Source organism: Ailuropoda melanoleuca, chromosome X (genome assembly GCF_002007445.2).
Source record: "Ailuropoda melanoleuca isolate Jingjing chromosome X, ASM200744v2, whole genome shotgun sequence".
Classification (NCBI taxonomy): Eukaryota; Metazoa; Chordata; class Mammalia; order Carnivora; family Ursidae; genus Ailuropoda; species Ailuropoda melanoleuca.
This window is the reverse complement of record NC_048238.1, coordinates 42,457,680-42,483,569: the sequence shown is the minus strand read 5'-3', so window position 1 is coordinate 42,483,569 and position 25,890 is coordinate 42,457,680. Positions and strand designations below refer to the sequence as shown.

Genomic DNA, 25,890 nt, shown 5'->3' with positions numbered 1-25,890 from the left:
CGTAGATTTGTAGATGATTCTAGAACCTAGTATACCATCAAGGAAAATTTTTCTCACCTGTTGGTTCTACCATGTCACCGCCATACTCAAACAATCTTCATTGGCTCTCGATTACCTTTAAAATCAAATGTTCAAACCCTTCAGTCTGGCATTCAAAGCCTTCTACATCTCCCCTTCTTTTTTACCACTTACTCTGCTCTTACTTTCTCTCTCATCAATCCTTGGTATGATCTGTCTACCTCAATCAGCCTGGCATATTCTCACTACCAGGTTGCAATTCTTGCTCCTCTCCTTCCCAGTAATGTCTTTTCACTTCCTCTTTGCAGATTCACATGAACTGCGTCATTTAAGACCCACTTCAAGATATACCCCCTTCTAAGAAGCTTTCCCTGATCCACTCACAGTATCACTGATGTTTTGTGCTAAAACAGACTTTAAAGCTCACTGATCAAGTTAAACTTTACCCCCCCCCAATTTTTCAGATGAGAAAACTTAAGGCCCAAAAATATTAAGTGATTTGTATAGGTCTGTGAGTTTAGCGGTAGCAACTTAATCTCAAGCCAGATTTCCTGACTCCCTTTGCAATTTCCTTTCCACATTGTTACACTTTGTCTCCATGATCCCAACCCCACACACAAGTGCAGTGTGGTGTCATGATCATAAGCTAACATCTGTGTTTGGATTATTTTTCACCTGTATTTGGTTTATCTCAACCATCAAGTTCTAATAATTCTTGAGGGAAGGGATTGTGTCTAGTATTTCTGCCCTCTCTTCTCCTTCCCCATGGCACCTAAAAGGGCTGTATATACCTCAGATGGGCAGTAAATACATCTTAACTGTGGAGTGCTGCACTTCAAGAAAATATAAAAAACAAAACCAATAAAATGAGTACACCCAGGGTGGATTATTATATCACATACATATTCAAAAAGGTTCCTTTAAACAGGGACCTCCTATAGTGAACTTGGTTACAGATCATTAACTACCATCCAGAGAGAGAGAGAACAAGAGCTGAGAAAACTCGAGGTAAAAATGTAAGAATCACTGCTCCTCTTACAGGCTTGAGAAACAGAAGGGCGTTAAGACAGACTTCCCACTTTGCAATAGAGAGGGTTTACACAGCCCCTGTCTTGCAACCCCCAGCTCAGCCCTAGCTCTGGTCTCTCTGGGCCGGGAGTTGAGTGACACAAGTTCTAAATGTCCATTCCACCATTAATTATCTCTGTGACCTAAGACGTATCACTTAATCTCACTGGACTTGTGTTTTCTCGTCTGTAAAATGTTGGGGGGTGGGAGTGTGGGATCGAAGTCCAGACTTGCTTTGCCTCACACATTTGTTGTGAGGCTGAAGTGAGATAATATATGTGAAAGTGCTTTAAAAATCAAAGGGCATTATATGAATGCAAGGTATTAACTTTTTAACTCCCAGTCCTGTATCAATTAAATCGTAGGAGACTAGAGCAAGCAAAGGATAACAGGCTTGCATGTTAATCCCATCTAAATTAATTGTCAGACTCCGCTACCTTCTCTGTAAATGCTGTTCTTCATCCCATCTTTTTATTTTATTTGGTAGAATTTTATAAAGGTTGCTATTTTGGCTTTGCACATTGCCGAAGTGGCAAGAATGGGGGAGGTTGGCAGCAACTAAAACTCAGGAGAGGCACCTATTTCTTTCCTAAATTGCTCTAAAGGGGACGAGGAGGGAAATTGACGCTGTTGGTCAAGGCAAAAAAGGGCTTCCACTCTAGCTCTGCAGCGTCACTCTCTCATTCAATAAATGAAAAGAAAATGAAAAAAAAAAAGGAGAAATCTTTAATTTTGCCACATTTCTCAAGTTCTCTCACCTTTACCTCCCCAGAATTCCTAGTACACCTGAAATCAAAGGATCTCTGTGCTGGCTTGGATGAGCTTTATTTTGGGTGGAATCAGGACAAATGTGAGGCAGGGGGATGAGGTAGCACATTACGTATTCAAAAAGTTGAGCTCACTCTTCTGGTCTATCCTTCATCTAGCCCAGTTGGGTAACTTATGTAATATGCCCTAAAGTCCCACGTTAGGGACCATGTCTGCCCTGGGACTTCCACTCACACCTCTGTGGAAATGGTCATCGTTCTTATTCTTATGCAGCTCTTCGCCTTTATATCAGTATTGTTCAATTAGAAAAGAGCCTCTTAGGAGATCATCAATCATTTGAAATATCAAATACTGCTAAAAAGCAATGCAGGGGGAAAAAGACACCCTAACTGGTAACCTGCAATGAATCACTCACTTAACAGACATCTCCTGAATCCTTACTAGAACCTAAGCCCCGGGTTAGGTTTTGAGTAAAACACACAAGCATCTCAGTAAAGCTTTGTCTGTTAAAAGACTAGCAGACTATGGGGGAGAGGAAGGTATAGATAAGATATAGCAATGGTGTTGTCCCAAGTCAGACACCAATGAACTCTAACCACCCCCCCCATGGTGGTGTTGGGCTGAGGAGAGACTAAAAAGCAAAACAAAACCTTACTATAACATAAAGCAATAAGGCAGTTTGTGATGTACTGAGAAATGTCTTAAAAATTAAATTAATCATAATTAAACCCAGGCAGTATATAAACCACCCTAATGGCACAAAACTCATGCACAAACAACTATTTAAGCATTCACCCTCAAACTGACCTTGCAGCAAGAGTTTACATCATAAATTTTGGACTCCTTGTGATTAAGTATAAAATTATAGACAAGAGTATCAATGAACATACATAAAGCAATAGCTCCAACTTGTCCCCTGGTGGTGTCCTGTTTGATGACACCCGATCTATGCCAAACCCCACCCTATTGCTCTCTACCCAAGAGGCCATCCTGATCAGTGACTCTTCTACCTTCAGCCCTTCTAATTATATGCCAGGGTTTGGTGAAAAGAAGATTTAAATGTGACATTTTGGCCCCTTCTAAGGACAGAGATTTCACCAAAGTCTGAAAGCCTGAGACGTGAGCTCCAAGCATAGGCATACTGGCTGGTCAGATCTGACATCTGCATGTTTCAGTCCTGAACTCGGTTAAAAGCAGCTTGGCTGCTTACATGCGGGATGAAGAGAAGAGAAAAAGCCCAAGGAGAGTGAAAAAGATGGACTCTTTGTGTGGATTTACTGGAAGGAGGCCTGCCATCAGTGAGAGGACTTGATAGACAAGGCTCGCCTCCCCTGGGTTTCCCCAACCCCAGAGGGTAGGGATAGTCCTGGCACTAGCTCAGTAACTGCCAAGGAGTGTAACCCCTTCTCCAGAAGGGTGGGCTTAGGCTGTGATGCAGCAGCAAGGATCTGGGAAATGCAGATCTCATCAGATATTCTGGTCTTTGGAGGTGGGGGGGGGCTAGGTGAGACTGTCTTCTGCTGTATTATTTACTGCTGGGATGTGGTGTAGGGAACAGAAAAATATGGCAGGTTCTAGAAAATTCTGGGTGGGTCAGTGTCATTTGGCAAAAGAAGAGGGATTAATGGAGGATATGGTCTGGGAGGAGAGGGTGAGAGGAGGGGCTGCAGAAGGAGGGCTGCCATCCACAACTGCAGTATTATGTGTGTCAGAGATAAATTCACTTGTCATATTTCAAATTAGGTTTATAGGTACTTCCCCCATCCCCACACAGCAGTGGCTTAACGGGTGGTCTTCTCAATTTTTAATTGCAGTTTTGCAGTATATTGGCGTCTGAAGTCTAGGTCTGACTGAGATGATGGTTTGTATGTATGTGTACGTGACTAACAGTCGAGAGATCTTCTGAAGTCTCCCGATGAGGTGGGAAGGGTGCTGCGGCAGGGACCGGCTGTACTCTTCTCAAGAGAATCTTCCATCCTAACGTCAGAGTGCTATTGAGGTATCAGGAGGTGAAAAAGGTGTGGGTGGTGCAGTGAATTTCCCCCAGCCCAAGATACACGCGCGCGCACACGCACACACACACACCCATTAACAAGTTCAGTAAAAAGTCCTGCTGATGCCTGGGAAGTCCAGCTAAAAGCAAAAGGCAGTCTCCCATGGCCAGGGCGAGCCGGGCGGACTCCCGAACCGCCGCGGAGACCAGGGCAGCCTTCTCTCCAGAGTGCGCAGCCTAGCCGCCGCTTGCATGGGAAACTCTTGCCTTGCTCTAGGGGCTGTATCTGCACGCTGCGGAAAGCCAGGGCTCCAGCCCTTTCTCATTACACACGTTTCCCGAAGCACCCCAAGCCCCGGACTCAACGGCAAACCCTTCAGATCTGGCGAAGCTCAAAAATGCAAAAACTGAGGCGGGGGGCAAATTGTACTTCAATCCAAAGGACTGAACACACGCACGCGCACGCGCGCGCAAATACCCCAACCCCGTGCAGCTTAATTTCTTTCCCTGGATTAGAAAAGAGGATTACTTGCCCACAGAGGCTTGGAGATGGGGGGGGGGGCAGGAGGTTGGTCCGAAGCTAGGCTCACCTGCTGCTGAGGTGAGAGAGCAGACACAGGATGCAAGCTGTGAGGAGCCGCAGCTCACAGCTGAGTGGTTGGGGGGTTGCAAATACCTTCAAGTTCTCCTCCGGGTTTGGGTTTTTTTTTTTTTTTTTTTTTGCATTCACGTCACCAAAGGGTTAAACGGCTGGGCTCCAACAGCACCACCCCCCCCCGGCGCTCCATTCCCCCCTCCCCTTTTTTGTCTCCCCCCCTCCCCTCCCGCACGTCTAGGAGGTCATCAAGCGCTCTGTCCAGTCCGCGTTCGCAAGCCCCTCTGCTTCCCGCCCATCGGGCCCGTGGCTGCTTACGAAGAGGTGTGCGCTCACCGAGGGGCGTGTTCCAGCCCTAGGAGACGCTGAGCGCCCCCGGCTTAGACCTCAGAGCCGAGCCAGCCATGGAGCGGGGCGGGGGAAAGTTTGGCACCCTGCAAGGGGTAGTCGAACAGGAGTGGGCGGGGCGCCCGAGGGTACTTTAGCCCTCCAAGCTCAGGGGCGCAAGCTCCCCAGACCTGAGGCGGTGTGCAGCCATGGACCGCGGAGCTGCCGCGGCCCAGGGCACTGCCCCGCCTCAGGATGGAGAGCAGCCGGTGGAGTCTCCAGAGCCGCCGCCGCCGTGGCCGCCGCCGCCGCCGCCGCCGCCGCCGCGGGCTCCTGAGCTGCTCCACGCGCCTTCACCAGAACCCGCACCGCAGTTCAGTCCAGAGCCTGCTCCAGGACCCAGTCCGAAGGCGACACCAGAACCAGCCACAGAACTCGACACAGAAACGATCCTAGAACCAGATACAGAATCGGCCCCAGAGCCGGCTCCAGAACCAGCCACAGAACTCGACAAAGAACCGATCTCAGAACCAGCCACGGAACAGGCCCCCGAGCCGGTTCCAGAACCAGCCCCAGAACCAGCCCCAGAACCGGCCCCAGAGCCGGTGCCAGTACCAGCCACAGAACCGGCCCCCGAGCCGGCCCCAGAACCAGCCCCAGAACCAGCCATAGAGTCCTGCCCTGAGCCGGCTCCAAAGTCCCATACGGAGCCAAGCCCAGCACCACGTCTATTGCAGTGTCCGGTGGTGGCTCCGGAGAGGAGTCCAAAGACCTCATCATCGCCCCGAACACCAGTGCCGTTCTCCGGTATAAAGGTAAGGAAAAGACCCCCTGGGGCGTGTGGGGGGAAAAGAAGCAAAAAGAGGCCAGATGGCTATCGAGCTCCTGGGACTCTAGGTACCCTAAGCATCCCATTTGGCTGCCACCGACTGGCAAAGATGCGCGGAGAGATGCGGGGATGGAGGAGCCCGGGGGAGTGGGAAATGGTTGGGAGGCGGGAAGCAACATGTGGAAGAGAGAGTGGGCTGTTGGGGCTAGAAACAGGGTGACTGCACAGGTTGGGAGTGAGAGCATTTTTCCCCATGGGGAGAAGTGGCAGTGCAGGGAGTGCCTGTATCTTGAAAAAGAGGAGGAAGACGTCCCCGGGGAGCGCAAGAGACCTCCAGAAGTATTTGGGGGCAGGCCCTGGGGACACGGGGATGGGACTGAGTGGTGGGGATGGGGGGGTGGGACACACCTCTTAGCCACGGTCACTGCCGCAGAGGCCCAAGCTGCGGAGCCGCAGTCTTCAGCTTGGCCCCCTCCCTGACACTGGGGAGGGGGCCATCAGCGAGGACGCAACTGGCGGCGCTCCAAGGAGGTGCCCGGCGCCTCTGTCGGCTGCTGGGAGCTGGTACTCCGGGTGGGGACGAGGGGATGGGCGGCGCCCACGCGCACTGCAGGGGAAGGGCAGGGTTCGCTGGGGAGGAGGGGGAGAGCATGCGTGTGTCGAAGCCACCATTCCATCTGTCTGCAGGATTTCCCGGCAGGTAGGTGCAAACACTGTGATAGGATGATGGGCCGCGTTAAGAGCGGGAGACTGGCATCCCGCAACGGGGCCAGTTGGAATGGTGCAGGAGTCCGGGTTTAGAGACTCCAAAATAGGAGTTGGTATTTGAGAGCGTGTGAATGGAAATCCTCGTCTCTTCCAGTCTTCAGAGATGCCTTTCTAAATGTTGCGCTTTGCCTGGGGAAGACAGTGGAGGATCCTCGCGCACCCGCCCGGGGGGAGGTGGGAGGAGGGAGGAAGGAGGTTTTCTGTGTTTCCCTTGGACCCCCTGAAACCCCGTTGGTTCTTCAGCAGGAGTCTGTTTGTCTTTCTTGCTTTCTCTGTACTCCCCCTACTCTTCCTTTCCCCTATAAACTTCGTTCCACGAGACTGTGAATACAATGATAATGCATAGATACACCTTGATTTAGCTTCCCCTGTAGGAAAAAAAACACGAAACAAAACACAGAAATAAACAAACAACACACCACACCAATACCCGCCCATCCTTCTGCCTAGCAGAGCTTAGGGACAGGGCTCTGGAATCCTTCTGCTGCGGACCGCACACTTGTAGAATGTAGGCGAAGGGGGCTGAACTTGGCATCGCGAAATGGAAATGCAAGCGCTAGTTGCTCCCTGAGTTATGAGTAGGGAGGCTTGAGTTTGCAAAATAACTGCAATGATAAATGACCGAATAAGAAGAAGCCTAAAGCAAAAAGTTTCACAGGGGAAAAAAGTGCAGAAGTTTAAAAATAAATAAAACAGGACTGTAGGAAACTAAGACAAGTTGTTGTTGTTGTTGTTGTTGTTGTTGTTGTTTTTAATCCAACAAGGGGGCTCTCACCAGGGGATGGATCTCCCCCTCCCTGCAGCAACCCTTCCCTGCAGTGATCTCAGGAAAGGAAGGGGCCCTGCAGCTAGACACCGGAGATTACCTTAACCTGGTGTGTGCTCTGGTCTTTTTGAAAGAGTTTGCAATGAAGCCGGTGAGAGGGAGCCTGGCAGGGACCACATGAGCTATGGCCTTCTTAAGTGAGATTTGGGGAACATGGCTCAGAAACTGACACCTGGGGAGTTAATTACCAGGATGTCCAGCAAATATATGGCCTTGTTGGCCCCTGAAGACTGACTGGAGGCCAGGAGCTCCGGGGATGAGCCCTGTGACAGTGGGAAAGCATGTCCCGCGAGCTTGACAGGAAAATGTCTGTTGCCAGACAAATAAGGAGGATCAAGGTAAGGGGAATCAGGTTAGCTTCCTCTACAGAGCGCCCTCTCAGACGTGCTGGCCGGCTGACCAGTAGGCATTTGTCAGCCCTGGCAGGGGACCAGGACCCCCCAAGGTTTGACTTTGCCTTCTGTAGAGTTAGTCAGTTGTTCAGCCCTTTATCTTTTAGAATGGGGTTAAGAACCCTGACCATCCGCTAAAAGGGCCATGCAGATGAACCTATCAGTGGCTCTAGATGATTTCTAAGAATGCAAAGGATCTGGGTAAATGCTCAGATTGCTGGGAGCCAAATCCCTTTCCAATACCCTAGGTGTTGCTATGCAATTGCTTTCTTGTGCCGATGGGAACATCTGATCTTCAGTGATAGGACATTTCTCTGAGGCATCCTCAGGCAAACAGCACCCACAGCCAGCTGACTCGCATCTTAACATTCAAGGCAAACAGGTTGCCATCTTAGCTGGGGAGGTGTTGTACTCAGACACTGCCTCCTGAGGCAAGCTTGGGGAAACACACACACACACACACACACACACACACACACACACACAATCTCAGATCCTAACAAAATACAGCTCTTATACAATGAAATCCTACGTGGCAAGGCACAGTCAGTACCAGTAGCCTGAAACTATCCTGATAAGTCAAAGGATGAAATGAATAAAACAAAGTGTTTGAATGTGACTGCAGGTTTCTCCCAGATAATTTTTGCTGACTGGTATTGCAGTAAAAAAGAAAAAGAAAAAGAAAAAAGTCAACATCTTTCAGTGTGTAGTCTGCTCTCTTTTCAGGTTTCAGAACCTGTTGGTTGCAAATCAATGCCCATCATGAGGGTAGAGACTGAGAAAAGGGGGCTCATATTGTCTTTCCAAATAGATACCAGGATAACACAGTCTTGTGAACCAAACCTGTCTATTTCCTTCCTTTCTAAAATGTTTTGATTTCCAGGAAATGAGCCATGGTCTCCCACCTGGTGGCAGCAAGTGTAAGTAAGGATGTGTGAATTGGTTCTTTAACAATGCTATGACTTGCTTGGGGGGAGTGGGGCTTACATGAAGTGTACTATATTTGATTCCCTCTCCTCACCTATGGTTGAAGAAAAATAGTTCATGTTTTTATTAATTTGGTTTGACTAGCTTCGAAATTATAATCACACCATACAGGTGATTGATGAAAAATCTGAAAAGAAATACACTTGTGTGGCCTTTATTTCTGGGATGGGGAGTGTGTGATAAGAGATCAACTGCCATTTACCATTACACCCCAAACCATAACAGAGCAGTTTTCTGGTATTTTTTGCACACACTTTCTAGCAAAGTTGCAAGCATTTGTTTACATGATATCTGGTAATTCTTGCCCGAATACTTTATCGTTTTACTTATTTCTGAGCTTCGCAAAGGTAGATACTCTCTCTCCTTCTCAGTGCCTAGTACAATTCAGCCCTCCCTGTTTTTGCTCAGTAAACACTCACTGAAGTTTGAAACCTATCAATTCCATTTCCAGCAAGGACCACGAAGAGACTGCCACTGTGAAAGAATAAAAATGTGTTCTCATTGATTTCAGAGTGAGAAGTAAATGCTTATTTAAATAGCCTGGATATATAGCCCTTAAGGAAATGCAGTCAATCTCTCCCTTTTCAGAATGGATGTTAGAACCATAATTAAGAAACAAATTGCCAACAATTAAAAAAATGGTTTGGAAAGTATCCTTATCCCCTGTAGTTCCAGCAGCAGCAGACTAATGATGATGTTGCTGGTTTCAGGGGTAATAAATTTTTTTCCTAAGTGGACAGAATATCTGCAGTGACTATAAACAGCTTTGGGATTGTAGAACCGAATGTTTAACCTGTTGAAGGTCAGGATGAAGTTACTTTCTTTCCTCTTAGGTACTTTCCTCCCCCCTTACCAGGTTTTGATGAAACCATCTGATTTGTTTGGTATAATCTGAGAGCTCCTGAGCATTTGCGGCAGTATGTTCTAGAAAAGATAATGAGATATTTGGTCAGTTGTCTTTCTTTTCTGAGAAAAGAATTCTTACGTGTTTATTAAAATCTCTGACCGGGGCCTCTGCACATCTGCAGCCCAAAAGGAAAGGCTGATCCATTGCCCAAAGTGCTTCCAAGGAAAAGGGGAAAATCCATAGAGAGCAGGAAACCATTCAGGGATATTATAATAAGGATTATATAATCCTGGGGCGCCTGGGTGGCACAGCGGTTAAGCGTCTGCCTTCGGCTCAGGGCGTGATCCTGGCGTTATGGGATCGAGTCCCACATCAGGCTCCTCTGCTGTGAGCCTGCTTCTTCCTCTCCCACTCCCCCTGCTTGTGTTCCCTCTCTCGCTGGCTGTCTCTATCTCTGTCAAATAAATAAATAAAATCTTAAAAAAAAGGATTATATAATCCCTTCTGCTAGTATGGCACTTTACAGTTTGCAGAATGCTTTCCTCTGCATTATCAACTCTTATTCCCCTGACAAAGGCAGCAGGGTGGGAGAAGGCAAAAACTTGGCACCCACTAGGATATAACTATTAATTTATCTAATGTGGATTCTTAAAAAAAATATCCAACATAGGGCTTTCTGTGACATACAGGATCCTCATTTGTCTAAGAACAATCTTTAAACAGATATTCCCTCAGCCTGGATTTTTTTCAAAGCAGCAATTGCTGTTCCAAGTCTGATGCTTCCAACGGGGACCATCCTAGAACAGGAGTCTGAGGAGGAAGGATAAGAGGCAGAGGCGCAAGACCCAGAACTTATTACTCCCAAAGAAAACCTTTCTTTGGAAAGAAAATAAATAGAAATTCTGCTAGGGATAGGGTGCCCAACCTCTCCAAAGACTGCTGACTGTAATTCCTTCAGTGGAAAAAATAATTTTAAGGATTAAAAAAAGAAAGCATCCATTCCTAAAGGGAGATGCCCCACCCTCACCAAAGCAAGTAAACCTTATTCTCAAAATAGACAAACAAATTTACAAATTAAAAAAAAAAGGACCAGTGACCCAAGATAAAGAAACTTATGTCTCCCCTAAAAATTATTTTAAGAAAAAAAGAAAGAAATTCTAAAGGGAGATGCTCCTCACCCTCATCAAAACCCATGAAACTTAAGTCCCCAAGAGAAAAATTAAAGAGGAAAAGAGAGAAATCACCTCAAGGTAAACTATTTCTAACCTTAAAAAATTCATGAAATTGATAAACTTTATTTGCACCCCACTGCTCATACCCAATCTCTTACAAAAATTATGGGGGCAAAAATAAATCTCCCAAAGGGGAGTGTCACCAAATCTTCCTAACATTATTTCTTCCAATTACATGAAATGTCCAGAATAAGCAAATCCTTAGAGACTGAAAGTTGATTAGTGGTAGCCTGGGGCTTAGGGGAAGAGAGTAGGGGGAAGTGTGGGTGATGACTAAAAGGTTGTACCTTTAGAGATTTTAATAAAGAAACAGGGTTTCTTTGAAAGATGATAAAAATGTTCTGAAATTAGATAGTGGTGATGGTTGCACAACCCTACGAATATGCTAAAAAACACTGCACTTAAAAATGGTGAATTTTGTGGTATGTGAATTATTTCCGAATTTTTAAAAATAAGTAAAAGAAAGAGATCACTCCTCCAACTGCAAGATAATGAACCTACTGTCTTCCCACAAATAAACAAAGGAATAAATGAATGCATAAAGAAAAAAGACATTTTTAAAAAGGAACCAAAAGACAGAGAGATCCTCTTAAGGGCAGGTCCTCCAACCTCACCAAGGAAAATAGCCTTTATTCACCACCCCCCGCAATTTTTTCTCTGGGAAAAATAAACAAAAAAGAAGTCTTTGTATGGACAGATATTTTCAAAATCATCAAAGTCCATGAAACTTACCAACCCTTCCATCCCAGAAACACACAAATGTTTTAACAAAAAGAAAAAAAACATTAAAGTACAGGGTCCCTGATCTTACCAAACACCGTGAATTTTTAATTCCCAGAAAAGGAGAAAAAGAGAAATAAAAGAAATAAATCCCTCCCCTGTCAGCGGACATGCCCCATCCTCACCAAACACACGAACCTTATTCTCAAAATACATTATTTTTAAGATTTAAAAGAAAATCAATAATGGAAAGGCATGTGTGTTGGTGGAGGGAATAATATCAATGAAATGAAAACAAAATCCTCTTAAAGAGAAGTGCTCCAGCCTCACAGACACATGAACTTTTCTGTCAATATACGGCAAAAACAAATGCAAATTCTTTAAAGAAGAAAAAATAAAAGGAAATCCTTCTAGTGGGAGATGATCTGAATTTATTCAAACCCCAAAGCTTGATTCTTAATATAAGAAATTTAAAAATTGGAAGCATAAATAGAAAGAGAGAGAAACAGAAACAAAACCAAGATGTCCCCAGCCTCAACAGCCCCTTTTTTCTCAAAATAAGAAAATACATTTAGGATTAGGGAGAAAGAAGGGAAAAAATGAAAAGGATATTTTCAAAGAGAAACCTCCTTTTTAGGGAATGAAGATGCCCCAAACTCACCAAAGTCCCTGAACATTTTTCTCAAAACAAAAAAGGGACGGGAGAGAGCAAAGGGGTGAGAGAAAAGGAGTTGGAAGGGGAGGGAGAGAAGGGGAGGAAAAGAAGAGGGTAGAGAGGAAGGGAAGGGGGGAATGAGAGGCAGAAGAAAATAAGCTAAGGGACAATTTTTAAAAGAAAGAAGTTCTTCTCAGGGAAGGTGCACCAATCCTTTATTGACGATAATGCATATTTTTCCTGATGAGCAACCCACTCTACCTCTCACAAAAAGGAGAAAAAAAATCCCCCACAAAATCTTTCCAAAACTTCTTCTAGGGGAGATGCACCCAATCTCACCCAAACCCAGGGGCCTAATTTATCTTCCAGCCTTCAAGTATTTTTTAATGAAATAAAAGAAAAAGAAATTATTTTACAGAAGGATGCTCTCAATCTTATTTCTTCCAAGTTAATTATTTATTTTAAAGAAAATGAAAGAAAGGAAATCCCCTCCACCCCACCAGGAGGGCTCCCAACCTCACTAAATCCAGTGTCCCTTATAGTTTTGCCTCACAAAGCCTGAATTTTTTCTAAATGGATATCCTCCAAACCTAAGGAGATTTGCTTCAGCAACCCCACCAAAAGCAAGGGATCATTTCCCCCAGACATTTTTTTTAAAAGAAAATTCCATCAGAAGAGATGCCTTCGATTTCACTAAAATCAGTCTACTTTATTTTTCTCCACATCCACGAGGGAAACAAAGCCAGAAGACAATGGTAAGAGGAAAAGAAATTCTCCTAACCTAAGGCAAGTTGGCCACAATCTCAACAACCTCATTAACTTTATTCCCCTAAGGCGATTTAAAAAAAAAAAGTGGGGAGAGAAAAGCCTGTCTTTTAAGAAAAAGTGCTCTCTACTACCCACTCTAAAGACTTCCTAGGAAGTGTAATACAAAGAAAAGGTAATATCTTTCTAGAACCCTGCCAATGAACCTTAAATTCAGAACCTGAGGCTGAAGGGTAGTAAATGTTTAATCCCAGGCTGATTTCCCTCTGCCCCAGCTCCAGCCCATTTCTGGTTACCTTCCCCATCAGTCAGTCAGGAAAGGCAAACCTTGCCCATGGAAAACAAAATTAGGAAAGCAAACCTTCTGGGGGAAAATCATACACCACATTTCCAAACCAAACAGAAATTATTTGGGGGATTAGCTGCCTCTTCGTTCCCCTCTAACCCTATAGAAACTCAAGAGTTGATGATAAACTCTAAAGCAATGACGCTCTATTAACTTCCAAATTAGACACACACCTACCTAGCTGAGAAGGACCCTTAGCCAATTCAATAATGGGTTTCTCAAGGCGGTTGTCTAATCATGTGCTCTCTTTAATGTCTGTTCTCTGGAGTTATAAAGTTATAAAATTTGCAAGTCAGATTTATAAGCAGAGACTAAGACTCAATTAATGTTTTCCAAAGTTTTTAATTCATTTACTTATTTAAAAATTAAATTGAGTGACTGTTTACATCCTATGTGCTTAGCACTGAAGATTCCACGGTGGGCAAAATCACAGAGATGAGACTTCCTCTAAACAAACTGGTAAACGAGACACCCAATTACCAAACACATATACAGGGGACAATGATTTGTTTTACTAGATGCTTTGCTGACACATTCACTTAAATATTTGTCTCAGCATACCTCTTCTTAAATAAAAATGTAGTGTAATAAAATAAAGGATATGTATCTTAATTTCAGAGAAAGTAGGAAATCAAAAATGCTTCCAAAAAGTAAATAAAAATTATGTAGCACCTCACCACTCAAGATTGAGTATCAAGAGATAATGAATATTTTGTTGGTTTTTTTTTCATTTATTTTCTCAGAAAGATGCTTATATACATTTATAATCTACAGTAGTTAAGACTTTAAAGGAATGTACAATTGTGTCAAAGGCTCTCCCCTACCCGTTACCTCCCCCATTTAATTATTAAATCATGTGCGTTGTTTTACATTGGATTTAGGAAACAACTCTTAATTTTAGCTTAAAGTTTATCTAGTCAAATGCCTGCCTGTATGATCTGATTGATGAACACATGCTGGAAACCTGTTTGGAGATGTATTTGCAATGTAAAGCAATGAGAGTATATACATTGTTACATGTACACTTGGCCATTTGATCTCACCTTTACTAAGTGCACTTTCTTAGACATCCAGATTTCATTTGTCCAACTAGTTTTAGTGATTTGGACCTGAAGCAGGAGACCCAAGAGCAAAATCCACCCTTTTCCCACTGTTAAATTCCCAAAAGGAAAATCTAAATCTAAATTTCTGAGACTCTGTTGGGTCACTTTTAACCATATGCAGAAATGTACTAATGGTTTTGTCTCTTTAACACACAGTTACCAACCATGCTCGCTAGGGTCCCTCCTACCCAGAAGGGAAATACTTTTGTTTGAGGACATTATCAGCAATTATAAGGGGATAGAATATTCATTCAGCTTTCATTAACCAAATGTGGTAGAAAATTGAGAGAGTTAATAAACTGTATAGGATCCAACTAAGGTTGAATAAGTAATTTAAAAGGCAAGTGTAATGTGGTATTGGGTAAGATCAGAGTCTTCTTCCTCCTCTATAGTACTTGGAGATTTTCATCTTCCAAAGCATTACAGGCATTTGCTGTTTAAGCCTTTTTCTTTAAAGAGATTGTAAAAGAGATTTCAGACCCTGAGGATGGTGATTCCCACCCCCTTGTTTTCCTCCTAGCACCAGGCAAGGCACAGGTTACTGGGGGATTCTGAGAGATAAGCGTGATTCTCCAACCCAGAGCTTTGCAGAGTTCTTCTAAATCAAGAGGCAGTGGGTATGGGGCATAAACCTGCTTCTGCCTCCAGGAGTAGAAGGGGGATGGAAGCGCTGCTTGCTTGCGGGGCTCAACTAAGAACTTCCAGAATCCTGGTTGTTCATTCCTTTGCCTTCTCCTGCAGCTAATGTCTCCACCTGTTCTCTTCTGGGATTTTGCAGTTTGAGGCAGGAAATGAAAGGTACCTGCTGAGCAAAACCAAAATTGTTAATCTCCTTGGCTATGAGTAGAGACACTTGAAACCAGGAAAGTTTTTTTATTAACCGGGGCTCTGTCAACTGAGTCCCCCACTCTCACTTCACTCTTCACTCTGTGAAGCAGGCTCCAGCCTCACAGCAGGATCCTCTGAACCCTCCCCCCCCCAACAGTAGTCCCTGCTTACCTTGATTGTTAATTTCCCCTCAGTAAATGTCATTTGCCTTTATTATACTATGCCTTGAACATACTATTTCATGCTTTATTCACATCACCGCGCATGTGCCTTGCAGTATAAAAGAGAGATGTGATGTAGCTTTATTAAAACAGCTCAGCATAAACAGCAAAGAGGCAAGTAAATGAGGCTACAGAACAAGATTATTGATTTCAGAAAATTACCAAGTTTTTGCCCTTCTCACTAACCTCAATTAATGTGTACTGTGATAGTTTCCCTCCTGCCAGGCTTGAGTAGAACATAACTATTCTCTTACTCAGAATTTGGATATTGCTGTCCCTTTCTCACACCCTCACCTTACTCTGCTTGACTGTTAAGACTGACTAAATTAAAATGATAATTTTGGCATTGTCCTTGTCTCTTTAATTTACTCAACTTGGTGACTAGATCACCAGGACGGGTTTTTTTTGTTGTTGTTGTTTTGGTTTGGTTTGTTTTGTTTTTTGGTTTCACATGAAATCAAAGCATCCATTTGGTGGCTCTCTTCATGGTTTTCTTAGTATATCACTTTTCACTAGTGAGTTGTCTTCCTAGAAATGCCTGGAAAAGCCTTACTTTGCCTTTCCATCACCCTTCATCAACACTAATTTTTTTAAGAGTTCTTCCATCTCATCTTCTCATGGTGGAAAAACAAACATAGACATTCCCAGGCAGCTTGAAACCTTGCTTGCTTTGTTTGTTTGTTTGGGTGTTTTGGGTTTTTTTTTTTTTGGTTTGTTTTGTATCCAGTATAGTAAGGCATGATTGTGAAGGACACATAAACATATCTGTTAATCAGCTCATTAAGTGTTCAATAATTATGTAATTGGTATATAAAATGCTTTACAATATGATATGTATTTGGAGGATTGTTACATGGGTATTTTAGAGTACTTTACTGGTGGTATTTGAGGAAATTGGTTGGGGTTTTTAAGATGAAATGGGAATGCATTATTACTTTTCCAATGTAGAATAATGGAAGAAATTTTCCCACTAACCAAAATCCACTATCCAACAAGTTTTCAGAGGTGGATTACATTCGGATATGAGGGACTGCCTGATAGCAAATTCACTTTGATAGAAGAAATTTAGGGGAAAAATATAAAGTTATTTGAGGTAAGTGGGATATATTGTTCCCAATATATCCTCCTCAAACCCAGAGAAAATCAGAATTAAATTAAACACTGACACTATCAGGTAGAAGTGAGGTTATCCCTGAATTGGGCAGGTGAGGCCAAGGCCTACAGACAGAAGAGTGAGGCCCTTGTATGGTATATGGAGTTAGAAAATGGCCACTCTAATAGAATCATAGAGTACAGATTGAAATAATGTGGAAAATAAAGTGGACAAAGTCCTATTGAAACTTTGAAGGCAACTGACAAAATTGTGTATATCATACAACTGATGATATACAGCCATTGGAGGGCTGTTGATTAGTAAAATAACATGACTAAAGCAGAGGATTGGTTGATGGGGCATATAATTAAAAACTTTCAATTTCTTTGTATGCAAAATTCCAAATTAAACTACTAAAGCTAGAAGTGGAAGAAGAGAATTATATTATCTAGTGTCCTTTCTCTACTGTTTTGGGTGTTCTTTGCACTTTTGTTAAGTGGCTGGTCTGCTTTCTCTATGATATTTTTTTCTATTTCATATCACAGAGTTTTCTACAGCAAAAGTAAGAAGTTGATGGGAATCCAGTGAAATCTTTTATCTTCAGTGTTGTAGACCCATGGCATTTCCTGAAAAGGGCCTTCGGGGATCAGCTGACCCAATAAGTTTAACTTTCTACACTAGAATCTTTTTAATATTTTCTCAATGAAATCTTAAATGAAAGCCTAATATTTAATGCAAATACAAGAAGCATTTCACTAGTCTTTTTCTATGCTAAAATGGGTTTGTAACTGACGTATATTTCTAATTGTTTATTTGAAGCTAAGAGGAAAGCGAAACTGCTCTCCCTGTTTATTACTGGCTGCTTAGCAAGGGTGCTGGCGATGTAAGAACACATTGAATAGGAAAAAGAAGCAAGTCAGAGTTTAAAATTTGGCCTAAAATATTCCAGAAATTCATAATAGTCTCCTGGAAACATAGCCATTCCAGAGAGTTCCTTCCCCCCCCACCCCAGGAATGTGTTACAACAGGCTTCATAAAGTGGGTTGTCATAATGTGCACTGCCTTTGCTTATAGGAGCATTTTTGTTATGGGGGATTGTGTTCTTGACCAAGGACACTATACCAAGTAAATTGTAGGTATAACTAAAAATATGTAGTAAAAGCTAATATACAACTGTAAGCTTCTGTAATAATTTAAACCAGCAAAATTGTTCCAAGTCCTATAAAATGGGCATAAATGTACCATACACATTGATTTTGTAAGGGGCCCTAGTGTACTGTAAAGTGTACATGCAGCACATAAAAGAGTCAATTCTACATAAATTTAGTCTATTGTTATTATTTATTTAAAATTTGCACTCTGCCTGTATCCAAATAGGGTATGAAGTATCCTACAAAATTAAACACATATAAAACAGGACAATTAAGCTCAAATAAAAACAAGACAAAACCAATTCAATGCAGTGGTGAATGAGACTTTAAGCTAATATATCTAGTTATAATAAACCCCAATTACACATTTAATTAGCAGTATTTTTGTTTGCTGCCTTTGGTGCTTGAAAGACTTTGGGGAATGATTTGAATGACTCAGGCCTTTTAAAGTTGGTATCCAAGGAAGTTGAGCTGATGCCTCATTTTTATGCGATACATTTTCCTGTAGCAAGCTGCAGCAACCACAAAATGAGGAACTAAAGGTTGCCGGGATTGTGGTATAGGTGTTAATTAACTGTCCTAGAAGGCTGAGGCTTGGGTTATTTTGGTTTGCCTTCATTTTTCTTATATCTTAATGCGTGTATCTGTGAGGCATGTAAGTTATGGGACTTTCTCAAATAAAATAATAATTCCAATAAAATTTCTCAAAGAAATCCAAATAGTACTGTGTAACCGGGGGTTCAATAGTTTGGACTCTTTCTTAGATTGGGAGTTACTTCACATTGGTTCTAGTCATAATTTCACTCTACATAGCTGTGCAGTATGGGGTAAATTGCTTAATCTTTCGGTGGCTTAGCTTTTGTGTCTCTTAAATGAAGCCAGTAATGTGCTGCTGACTCAGCTCAGCTGAGCAGTCTCCTCCAGCAAGTCTTCACTGGTACCGCGTCTGGGCTAGATGCCCTTCCTCCAGGCTCCCATAGCACCCTACACAAACTTCTGCTTCTCAATGGCCATCTATACTGAGATTATCAGCTCGTGTACCCATTAGGACTATAAGAATAAGGCCCTTAGGGCCTAACATGCTGTCTGCCACTCAATAAATTGTGGCTGAACTCCTTTATAAAATTTTGGCAGTCCAAATTTTATCCCAAATAGCTTTCCACTAATTACAGGAAAAGCTTTAACTTGTTTTACCAATGCCTCTGATCAGATCAGCACACTCGTCTTGAAAATGATTTGATCAGGAAAGAGAATATGGAGTCTCTACTTAGACACAGGAAATTCTTAACAGCCATCTTGTTTCCAAACAGAAGGAACAACTTTTCCCTTAAATAAGATAAACAACTTCTATCTTTTCTAGAAAAGCAACTGGGAATGATCACCACATAAAGTTGTACAGTTCGTACACTATACAAGGCTGCCATGTCTAAGGGGACATCTTTCACAAAGAAAGCCATCATAGATATACATATTTCTTCTAACAATTTTCCTGCAGATGGCAGTCAAGTGCCTTGTGCTAACGAAATTGGTATATTATGACAATTTCTGACAAATGGAAGTAAAATACCTTTAGTAAATGGTGCCTTTTCCTGATGTGCCCAATGGTGTGTTATGGCCTGATCCTGCTACTAATTCCTTGCATTTAAATACCATGTCCCCCTTAGCAACTCCCTAGAAGCTTATAAGCCATATGCTCAGAACTGATTTCCAAAAGTACCCATTTTATTCCATAACACAATTTACCTGAGCATCATTTTAAAACAGAAACCTGCAACAGGGGTTTGAAAAAGGAATTTACAGGGGCACAGGCATAGCCAGGCATACCTCCACAGATGCACACTGGTACCTTTACTCCCAGGAACATACCCAAGTATATATACTCCAATAGCCAAACAGCCTGGTAGATAGGTACACACACACACACACATATACACACACAGATTTAGCTGGACATTAAAGCATATAAATGAGGAGGCTCTAGCTGCTTGCTTTGGTGCCAACCTCTTGCCCATTTTTCCTATTTAATCTATTTTCAGCATGCCTCACTCTTGCAGGCTATGAGTTCCCCAAAGTTTACATGCTCTTATGTGAGTTCAATTCAACAAACCTTTCTAAGGGCTTACTAGTGACAAAGAACTGTGCTAAGTAGATAAAGGAAGCCACTCCATCTTGGAAGGTTGTTTGAAGGAGGTTACATCTGAACTGTGTCTGACGATTAAGTAGGACTTTGATAGGCAAACATGAAAAAGGAGACAAAAGGCAGAGGGAGTATCCTAACATAAACATGGGAGAGGTGGAAAGGGCAATGCTCTGAGAATCCCACAAAGACTAGACATTGTAGGTACTTTTAGTGCATCAGGAGGAAAGGCTGGAGAAGCTAGGTGGAAGCTAAAATGCGGAGGACCTTGAACGCCAGGTGAAGGAATATGTGTTCTATTCCATTAACAGTGGAGAACTGTGGAAGGTTTTTGATTGAGAGTAACATGACTAGGTTTAGATTTTAGAAAACTCCATCAATATATAGGATGGGTTAGATAGGAAGACTCTAGAGGATAGGACATCAGTCTAGGCAAGAGATGTTGAGGACCTAAGGCAACCAGTATGGGAAGAAATAGGAGACACTAATAGGATTCGGTTTGTAACCGATTGGGTGTGGATGATGGGGGAAAGATGAGTAGAAGACAACTCTGAACTTACGAGTCTGGAGTTAGAATTATAGAGAATACAGTGACAAGAGCTTAGGTAGTAGCTAGAGGAAGATTATGAGGTTAGTTTTGGAGAATTTGAGTTTGAGATGTTGGTGAGGCCTGTGCTCAAGATAGTGATTATAGAAAGGGAAGAACTTAAGGGTTAGAGGACTGTTGCCCTGCCCCTGGATGGAAAACAATGAAATGAAATTAATAGAACCAGATAATGTAAGAGAAACAAATACGGACAAATTCTGTTTGGGAAAATAGGCAGAGAAAAAAATACTGATGTAGAAATCAAAGTATTGGAAGAGAAAGGAGAAATAAGAGAATGTGTACTTTTTTAAAGGAACATTTTCTTTTAAAGTGTTGATCCTGAATAATTTTTTTCAATGACTTCTCTATCCTCTCCTTTGGCTATTTTCTCTTGGTTGGTGAAAATCCTCTGAATGTTTTTGAGGAGAGGGAATATTGTTAATGTGTTGTCCTCAGACTGAATGCAAGTAGCTCTTCTCTCATTACCCAAGTGTTTATTTGTAAGCTTCGGAATATACTGTGTTTGGGGAAACCATTAAGAAAGGTTAATAGTTACCTAGTTATTAAGGGAGACGCATGAGAACATTTCTCTTATGTTAATATAATAAGAAGAATATATTGTCCTCTACATCAAAGATTCTATTTTAAAGCTCTTTGCACATAGTACACACTTAATAACTTGAAATAACAAGAACCACAAAGCAGTCTTATATATATAATGATACAAAAGATCTCCAAAGAGAGTAAACTAAGACATCTTAAGGTATTATAAGATTTGCTGTGAATATGTTGACAGGAGATGGGGACTTTCTTAAAGAAAACTATTCTTACCAGGTAAACTTTGTCTTTTGGGAATGAAGTAAAGAATAAGCCACTTAAAATGGTTCCAGACAATGGAGGAGACACATGGAATGCCAGACAGAATAATCAGAGAAGAAATTGATAAACGTTTGAAAGTGTGAGCTGAAGTCCTAGTGGGTCCCCAGCTCTTTGCTAGTTGGTGTGGAAAAAACAAAGGTAGATATGAAGTCTGCAATCTTATTTGGGAAACAAAACATGTATACTGGGGACAGGTACATAACAATACAAGGAAAGATATGATTATATTTCAACATGTATAGTACAGAGAATAATGATATAGAACTATAAAAGAGGAACAATAAAGGATGGATTCATTTGGGAAGGCTTCCTGATGGAGGTGAGATCAATTGAATTTAGATCTGGGAGCAACATACACAGACTTGGAAGCAGCAAGGACTCTATTCGACTGATATCAAAGAGCTTTTAGAGAAAGGCAGAGGGATTTGGGCTCTATTCTGTACAGCAGGACATTATTTAAGGTTGTTCAATAGGAGAGTAACATAATGAAAGAAATTTTTCTAAGATATGTATTGTGACAGTAAGAAGGATAGATTGGAAGAGAACAAGATAGGAGGCAGGGAGATTAGGCTGTTGTAAAAATCCAGGTGAGAGATGATGGTGCCTGATTATTGCAAGTGATGATGATCATTCATTCATCTAAAATCATTTATTGAGTACCTATTCTGTGTCAGGCACTGTGCTGATAACTGTAATTTACCTGAAGGAAATTATAGCCAAGCAAAGGAAATAAGACCAAGTATACAAATAACTGCAATCCCAAGGAGAAAACGATACTCATTTTAATACAAGAGAAACTCCGAGTTCAAAGGAGATAAGAAGTGATTGGAGCCTGGCAGAATGGGGTAGACTTGGGTTCAGAGATGAGTTAAACTTTTTCTTATTTGGGGGGAAGTACCAGGAGGAGTGATAAGGAGGTAATTCTGGGCAAGCAAAACAGTGTGAGCAAAGGCACTGAGGTGAGAAAACACTGGTGTTTTTGGAGACCAGAGGAGGTGGAGCTTCAGGGATGCAGGCAGAAGTGCAGAACTGGCAGAAAATGGGGGTAGAACAACTTATTTGGGGGGTAGTGAGTAAGGAGGAAGGGAAATCATTAAGAGAGAAGCATGGGAGATTAATAATTTCTGATTTTCTTTCTACTTTGCAACTCACCCTTTTCTCAAACTCTGGATTCTTTCTCGGTAGCATCCAAGTTTCCAGGATGCTTTTATTTTATTCCTGGACTACCCACTTCTGTGTACCATCTTTCTCTAACATGAGAGTATAGGCTCCTGCCTGATGTTCAGAGATACTCCGATCTGAGAAGGGAAATGATTCCCCCCATGAATTTCATACAGGGTCTGTTTCTATAGTAAGCAGCACCTATATTCAATCTTCGATATTTAGTCTCAGATTTGCTACTGTATATGCATGTTTGGCACGCCTTTGGATGACCTTGTTGTGCATGTAAGGAACACTATTCCTAACCAACTTTCTCTGTATGCTTATAATTCTAAAATTTCAGACAGCTCCCGGAGACCTTTCCCAATCACTCATGTTATAGCCATAAAAACTTTCTAAAATGCTTCCACATTTCCCATGTCCTATGTCCTTGGATTCTAACCCCAACCCTGTGTATGATATTGGTTTTATCCCCATTGTGCAGATGAGAAAACCAAGGCTAAAGGATACTTGACTACTAAGGATCGGAGTCAAGATTCAAGCCCAAGGCTCCTGACTCCAAAACCAATCTCTAATCCATGGAGGCTAGTTAGTACAAGATTTTCAAAGCAGCACTCTTGAGCCCAGAATTGATCTAGATTCCTCTAAACAAAGTGGGATAATGGGGGCCACCTGCCTTCATTTCAGGACTAATTACCTTCGTTAAAGCCAACCAAATCCACAGGCTTTTAAGGTGGTCGTAATGGTTGTTTTTTTTTTTTAATGCTGAAAAATGCTTTAGATGCTTATAATGATGATTCATTATGTAAATAATTGGAGACTTCCTGAGGTCAGAATTCTCAGAAGGTTCAGCAATTCTTAAGAGATTAAAAACGCACCATTCTAGTCATTTGGCCCCAGAATTGAGATTTAAGAGGCTGATTCTATTCCTAGCTGTACCTTTGTGATTTGAGGTAAATCCTTTAACCTCTCACTTTTTATTTATCCATTTGTAAATAAGGATATTTCTCATCATAGAATATCTGGGAAGCACTTTAAAATTCTAGGCTCAAGAGTATTTCAAAGCCTTATAAGTTCTGTAAAGCACTTTATAGGGCTTCAAAATGACTGTGACATTGATACAAAATGGAATTAGTTTGTTAAAAACAAGTAAAGTGTATGGAGACACGGTTAAAGCTACTGTTTTTTAATAGGCATAGCTCAGGTCTGTGTTCCACTTTCACCTCCGCCACAACGTGGTGTTGCCACTGCTAGCTGGATTATCTTGCCTCCCACCTCCTGCAGGGTCATAAGTCACTAAGATTGATATCCCTGGGTGGAGATTTTTCTATAGTACAAGCCCAGTGAAGAAGGGTAATTCCCTAATTTCATTTCCTCCCTTTGAAGTCTGGATTATGTGGAAGAGAAAATATTTTAGATCCTCGTATAATATTTCTCTGTCCCATGCCTTAATGTCCCTGTGTATAAAACGGAGTTATTAAGAACTGCTTCTACCTGCAGAGGGGATGGTGTGAGACTAACCATGAGAATTGCAGTATAATATAGTGGGCTTCAAAGTCAGACACATTTGAGTTGAAATCCCAGCTCTGTCATTTCTTAGCTCTGTGACGTTGGCCTCTCTGAGTCTCATTTTTCTCATTTCACACATGAGACTAATAATTCCCACCTTGTAGGGTTGTTCTAAGGATCAGTGGCATATCCAGTGTTTAGTACAGTGCCTGGCACCTAGTTGGTTCTTTAAAAAATGGTAACTGTGGTTTTCCTTGCCGCTACCTGCAGAGGTGGCAGCCATGCCCTATTCCGTATTACAGCCACCTCAGAACCCTTGTATAGCTCAAAATTGTTAAAAAGAGGACCAAGTAGTTCATCCAGCACCAGTCAGACCAATATGTCAAAATTAAGCATAACTGGCGGAAACCCAGAGGCATTGACAGTAGGATGCACAGAAGATTCAAGGGCGGGATCTTGATGCCCAACATCGCTTACAGAAGCAACAAGAAAACAAAGCACACGCTGCCCAGCGGCTTCTGGAAGTGCCTAGTCTATCTCAAGTGCTGCTGATGTGCAACAAATCTTACTGTGCAGAGACTGCTCACATGTCTCCTCCAAGAACCACAGAGCCATGGTGGAAAGAGCAGCCCAGCTGGCCATCGGCGTCACCAATCCCAATGCCAGGCTGCATGGTGAAGAAAATAAATAAGACAGCTCATGTGCAACATTTTATTTGTGTTAATAAAACCATAAAACTATTTTTTAAAAGGTAGCTGCTACCATGTGAAAGACACCTAATGATTTTGCTTCAAGAAAGTGCTGTGTGTATGTGTATAATGTATATATTTGCTCACTGCCTCCGCTCCCCTTCTCTTTTAAAAGGGATGGGTGCTCTATGCAAAGCAAAGAAAACTGAGGACAAGGGTGGCTACCATTGCTTCTTAATAATATATCTTAACATTAGAGTCATGTACGCCTTTTACTTACTGCTGTTTTCTTCTTCTGGTTAGAGGCGCATGTCAAGATAGAGCCTTGCAATTCAAGCCAACAAGTATTTTCTTTGCTTTAAAAAATTTTTATTGTGGTATAATTGACATATACCATTACATTAGTTTCAGGTGTACAGCATAATGATTCCATATTTGTATATATTGCAAAATGATCATCACAATAAGTCTAGTTAATATCTGTCACCATATACTGTTACAACATTTTTTTCCTCCAGTCAACAAGTATTTTTGAGTATGTTGTATGTGCCTCTCCGACATCTTAAGTTCTCTCCTCTTGCCATGATTTATTGGGGGGAGCAGATATTTCCTTAATATTAATTACTTAGAGAATTTCCTAAGTTTTAGTTAATAATTATTTCAATCCCTCCTGACATCTGACTACCAATATCTCTCAGGATTTTTTTTTCCCAGAAAAGCAGCAATTTTAATTCGAAAGCAATTTTATGTGTGAGTAAAGGAGGAGAAAAGAACTCCCAAAAAGCTGCAGGGCAAAAATGATACAGCTGCAGCAGTCTATCTCTGCAGGTGGCCTGCAGATTTATATATATGTATCTCTCCAGGGTACATAGAATTGGCACCAATTTAATGTTGGCCTCTAGCAAGAATGTCGATAACACTTGAGTGATCTTCCTTCAGTCATCAAGAATGATGATGAACTTTCATGATCAAAGAATGAGAACTTGCAGTCTACTGTTAACTTTATGCCAACTTTTAAAGATGTCGCTACAGAAACATATGCCCTGAAAGAGGCTCTTTTGACTTGGAGGCTCTCTTGGGGAGACTTTTTTAAGTAGATAGTAGAAGTACTAATTCAATACCTACATAGGATTTTTCCCTTCAGATGGAGGACTAGATAAATGCCATTAGATCTCAAGGCCCCCTTCATCATTTTTTTTCACCTAGGAAGAGAAGAAAATTTAAAAAAAGAAAAAGAAGAAAATGATTTTGTGTTGCCTTTCCCTCACCCCTTTTGATACGAATTGTTCTGAAGCTGCTACCAAGGAATACTGACAACTATATTTTCCTTGTATTACCTTGTAATTTGATGTTATAGAATAGCAAACATGGCAGACACAATCTCTGCCTCAGGCACA

General features: G+C 41.9%; 1 protein-coding gene and 1 pseudogene across 1 annotated transcript in view; both read left to right on the top strand.

Moving 5' to 3' along the window:
- Positions 1 to 4,978: 4,978 nt before the first annotated feature.
- Positions 4,979 to 25,890, top strand: part of DGKK (diacylglycerol kinase kappa) — a 166,719-nt gene continuing 145,807 nt past the window's right edge. Inside the window, exon 1 of the mRNA XM_034649799.1 lies at positions 4,979 to 5,584. Within this exon, the coding sequence (XP_034505690.1) occupies positions 4,979 to 5,584 (606 nt within the window). The remainder of the gene's footprint in view (positions 5,585 to 25,890) is intronic.
- LOC109491196 lies at positions 7,474 to 24,495 on the top strand (annotated as a pseudogene).